At 44.8% G+C, this 5,364-nt stretch overlaps 1 protein-coding gene across 1 annotated transcript in view; it reads right to left on the bottom strand.

The window, feature by feature from the left end:
* ninl (ninein-like) overlaps positions 1 to 5,364 on the bottom strand; it is a 60,348-nt gene that overhangs the window by 23,391 nt on the left and 31,593 nt on the right. Inside the window, exons 9-11 of the mRNA XM_080036763.1 lie at positions 4,244 to 4,380; positions 1,143 to 1,283; positions 62 to 236 (exon numbers count right to left, since the gene is read on the bottom strand). Coding sequence (XP_079892889.1) covers positions 62 to 236; positions 1,143 to 1,283; positions 4,244 to 4,380 — 453 coding nt within the window. The remainder of the gene's footprint in view (positions 1 to 61; positions 237 to 1,142; positions 1,284 to 4,243; positions 4,381 to 5,364) is intronic.

Below are 5,364 nucleotides of genomic sequence, written 5' to 3'. Positions count from 1 at the left end.
CACACTCTCACACACACACACACAGTCACAGACACACACACACACACACACACAGGCTAACCTGCGTAGTGCTGTACAGTTCTTCTTGCAGGGCGGTCTCAGTAGCCCTCAGTATTCCCATGTCTCGCTGACACACGCTGCGTTCTCTCTCGAGCTGCGTCAGTAAAGCCTCACTCTCCTGCTCCGACTGAACGCGCAGCGCGGACAGACGCTCACGAAACTCCTGCTCCAAGTCCCTACAGAGACACAGAGGAGATAGTTAGTACACACATGGATAGTTAGTACACACATCTTTTTACCTTTATTTCTACAGGTGAATCCCATTGAGACCGGAGAGTCTTTTTCAAGGGAGACCTGTTCCCATTCCCACGTTACCATTCACACACACATTCATACACCGATAGCAGCAGCAGCTACCACGCAGGGTGCAAGCTAACTATCAGGAGACATTTAGGGTTCAGTGTCTCTTTGCCCAGGGACACTTGGACATGTGGCGGGGAGACGGGGGATCCAACCACCGACCCTGTAGTTTAGGGTCGCCAAACACACTTCACCACAGCCGCCCCCGACTTTAGTTAGCTCAGAGAGTAGGGATGTAAAGGCAATCACAAGGGTCGGATGTGACGTATGAATGGAAAAAATACTAAGATAATAATTGATTGATAATGATTTTGACCATTACACCCTGATGTGGTTCATACCTCACGTGTGTGTGTGTGTGTGTGTGTGTGTGTGTGTGTGTGTGTGTGTTTCTCTCTCTCTCCGTCTGTGAGTGTGTGTCTCTCTCTCTCTCTCTGTGTATCCGTGTGTGTGTATCTGTGTTTTGTGTGTGTCTGTCTCTCCGTCTCCATCTTCGTGTGAGTGAGTGTGTGTGTGTGTGTCTGTCTCTTCGTGTGTGTGTGTGTGTGTGTGTCTCTGTGTGTGTGTGTGTGTGTGTGTGTCTGTCTCTTCGTGTGTGTGTGTGTGTGTGTGTGTGTGTCTGTGTGTGTGTCTCTGCATGTGTGTGTGTCTGTGTGTGTGTGTGTGTGTGTGTGTCTGTCTCTTCGTGTGTGTGTGTGTGTGTGTGTGTGTGTCTGTGTGTCTGTGTGTGTGTCTCTGCATGTGTGTGTGTCTGTCTCTCCGTCTGTGTGTGTGTGTCTGACCTGATCTTGCTGTGGTTGAGTGTCTCCATGTTGGCATGACGATCGTCCACCTCTCTGACCAGCTGAAGGTTTCTCTGATCGGCGGCTTCCAGGTCTGACCTCAGTTTGTCTCTCTGCCTGAGAGACTGCTCTGCTACCACCCTGGATATACACAGAGAGAGAGAGAGAGAGAGAGAGAGAGAGACATGAGAGACTGCTCTGCTACCACCCTGGATAGATACACAGAGAGAGAGAGAGAGAGAGACATGAGAGACTACTCTGCTACCACCCTGGATATACACAGAGAGAGAGAGAGACATGAGAGACTACTCTGCTACCACCCTGGATATACACAGAGAGAGAGAGAGACATGAGAGACTACTCTGCTACCACCCTGGATATACACAGAGAGAGAGAGAGACATGAGAGACTACTCTGCTACCACCCTGGATATACACAGAGAGAGAGAGAGACATGAGAGACTACTCTGCTACCACCCTGGATATACACAGAGAGAGAGAGAGACATGAGAGACTACTCTGCTACCACCCTGGATATACACAGAGAGAGAGAGAGACATGAGAGACTACTCTGCTACCACCCTGGATAGATACACAGAGAGAGAGAGACATGAGAGAGAGAGAGAGAGAGAGAGAGAGAGAGAGAGAGAGAGAGAGAGAGAGAGAGAGAGAGAGAGAGACATGAGAGACTACTCTGCTACCACCCTGGATTTATACACACACAGAGAGAGAGAGAGAGAGGGAGGGAGAGAGAGAGAGAGAGAGAGAGAGAGAGAGAGAGAGAGACTGCTCGGCTACCACCCTGGATATACACACACAGAGAGAGAGAGAGAAACACACATGAGAGACTGCTCTGCTACCACCCTGGATAGATACACACAGACAGACGGAGAGAGTGAGACAGAGAGAGAGAGAGAGACACACACACAAAGGTTTATACAGCTATACTTCTGTGGACATTCATCGACATAATGCATGATGTTAGTTCTCAGGCCTGTTCTGCAATGTGTTATAGTTAGGAGCTCCTCTTTCTGCCATACTCCACGTTACCTGGCACCCGCCTTTAAACCCTCTGAGGCTCCATCCATCAAATCACTCCCTGCTTTCCAAATCTCCTCCACTTTCTTTTTTCTATTCTACAAACAAAATCTGATCATAAAAATAATCTAGTTAGGATGCAGTATGCTACACTTGGCACATACTTTAACTTCATCCTAACATGGCTCCTTGATCTTGCCTCTTGCTTTTATATCCGTCTCATCCCCCGGTTGTTTTCATATGGAGGCTTCGTCGATGTGACGTCACTTCCAGTGCGCACTGGATTGTGGGTCAGAATCGCCCAAATAGGATGCTGTTTTCAACACTAAAAATCTCAACCAGATGTAGAAGACTACATTTTTCTAATCATACTAAATCTGACCACAAGAATCAGGACATAGTAAATCATTTGTCTACCAAACTAAATAGTAGATAGTATGGGGATTGGAACGCAGGGTATATGTCCCTTCCCTCGAGCTGGGTAGTAAGAATCAATCCTTTCAGAAAGTTGTTCCAGCAGGGGGAGCTCTAAATACTCAGCATTTTACCATCCTTGGTTTTGCAAACTAAGGCTGTGTTCGAAAAAGCCTACTAGCGTCCTACTTTTAAAATTCTTTATTGCTCCTGTATACTTCAGTGTAAACGGTCCGATGAACCTCGCATACACAATGGATGGTTAAGTAGACAGTATGTAGTATATACATGTTGATTATGTAGGAGGGAGGACGTTAGTAGGGCTTTTAGTATGTAGTATATACATGTTGAGTATGTAGGAGGGAGGACGTTAGTAGGGCTTTTAGTATGTAGTATATACATGTTGAGTATGTAGGAGGGAGGACGTTAGTAGGGCTTTTAGTATGTAGTATAAACATGTTGAGTATGTAGGAGGGAGGACGTTAGTAGGGCTTTTAGTATGTAGTATATACATGTTGAGTATGTAGGAGGGAGGACGTTAGTAGGGCTTTTAGTATGTAGTATAAACATGTTGAGTATGTAGGAGGGAGGACGTTAGTAGGGCTTTTAGTATGTAGTATATACATGTTGAGTATGTAGGAGGGAGGACGTTAGTAGGGCTTTTACAACACAGCCTTAGACTATTCCCAAAGCGCGGCCTTAGCGCCCAAAGGCTGATCTGTGGCTTGGGGTGTGAATGCAGCAGACCGGGGATCCATCCTGCAGTCACATGATTCTACTGACACAACAGCTGATCAATATTCTGATCGATATTCAAACCAATAACTATCTGAGGCCTGAAGGCAAAGCAGGGGAGACAGTGTGTGTGTGTGTGTGTGTGTGTGTGTGTGTGTGTGTGTGTGTGTGTGTGTGTGTGTGTGTGTGTCTCTCTCTCTCTGTAAATATTAAGCATGGGGTTTGCTTGTTTCCCATAATTAAAACAATTGATTTATTAATTTTTGAAATATCAATGGAGGTTTTGCAAAGGGGAAAGTTATCAGAGTAGAAATATAACACAAGTCCTCGGGGCCTGAGAAAACTAACGGTACAAAGACTGAAACTAATAATGAAAGTTCATCGTTCGTCTGTCGATTCTTTACTGTCTGTAAATTCAGGACACATCCTCCTCAACTACGCAATATCCTTTTCCCTCTCGTTAGGAATGTAGTTTTTGCCTTCTCCTGTGGACTAGACAGAAAGATGTTCAAATCGCGCTACTCATTACTATCCACCGATTAACAGATTTCTTTGAATATCATTGCCCAGCCCTAGATGGCGCTATAAAACTGGTATCAGGTGTGGCGCTGTAATCAGATGAGAGGCACCTATTTGCGGACCCATAGGGGAACTGGAGCTCCACTTTTCTAGGACGGTGAGGGAAGGTTCGGTCTTGAATCAGATTGACTGACTGACTAATGTTGTATCTCGTTCTTATAGGATATCAGAGCAGCCTGGTGGATGTATGAGTCTGTCTGTGTGTCTGTCTGTCTGTCTGTCTGTGTCTGTCTGTCTGTCTGTCTGTCTGTCTGTCTGTCTGTCTGTGTCTGTCTGTCTGTCTGTCTGTCTGTGTGTCTGTGTGTCTGTGTCTGTCTGTCTGTCTGACTGACTCACTGTAGGTGTTGTATCTCGTTCTTGTACGAGATGAGAGCAGCCTGGTGGATGCCGTTGCCGCTGACCAGCAGCTCGTTGTCCAGAGCCAGAGTCAAGTCTGTGAGGCTGAGACGCTCGTCCAGAGGGAAGTCCAGGGTCTAAAGGGAGATATATGCAGACAGGTATTTAGTGTGAGTGAGTGAGTGAGTGAGTGAGTGAGTGAGTGTGTGTGTGTGTGAGTGAGTGAGTGAGTGAGTGAGTGAGTGAGTGAGTGAGTGAGTGAGTGAGTGAGTGAGTGAGTGAGTGAGTGAGTGAGTGAGTGAGTGAGTGAGTGAGTGAGTGAGTGTGTGAGTGAGTGAGTGAGTGTGTGTGTGAGTGAGTGAGTGTGTGTGTGGTCTGAGAACCAGAGAATATAGTATTTTATTTAGTCTGTGCGTGCCTACAGAGAAAACATTATTACAGACAGGTAGATCTTCATTTAAGCAACATCACATGAGAGGGAGCAATGTTGTCGCTCCATATCAGCTGTGATTCGGCCGTAGGTACGAGGCCACATGTAAGATTTTCTTTATCATGATGTGGACCTACTATGTTTGAATTCACTGTCGATGTTCAAAATAAATTGAAAGCAATATTCTATTAGTTAAATAATAGTTATATATGCATTTCTTGTTGTTGATCTGAGACGCTCGTCTAGAGGGAAGTCCAGGGTCTGGGGGGGACAGGAGATACAGGTGAAACTCCAAAAATGAGAATATCGTGCAAAAGTTCATTTATTTCACTAATTCAACTTAAAAGGGTGAAACTAAAATATTATATAGACTCATTACATGCAACGTGAGATATTTCAAGCCTTCGTTTGTTATAATTGTATTTATTATGACTTACAGCTTATGAAAAACTCCACATTCAAAATCTCGGAAAATTTTAATATTACATAAAAATCAATAAAATAGTGATTTTAAATACAGAAATGTCGGCCCTCTATAAAGTATAATCATCCATATGTACTCAGTACTTGGTTTGGGCCCCTTTTGCATGAATTCTTGCCTCAATTCCAATTAATTGTCCATGATATTCTAATAATATGAGTATCACCTGTATAATATTACAAACAGGTTTATACGTGTGTTTAGTGCAAG

This window comes from Ammodytes marinus, assembly GCF_949987685.1.
Source record: "Ammodytes marinus genome assembly, chromosome: 11".
NCBI lineage: Eukaryota > Metazoa > Chordata > Actinopteri > Uranoscopiformes > Ammodytidae > Ammodytes > Ammodytes marinus.
The sequence above is the reverse complement of the archived record's forward strand: the minus strand, read 5'-3'. Positions and strand labels throughout refer to the sequence as shown.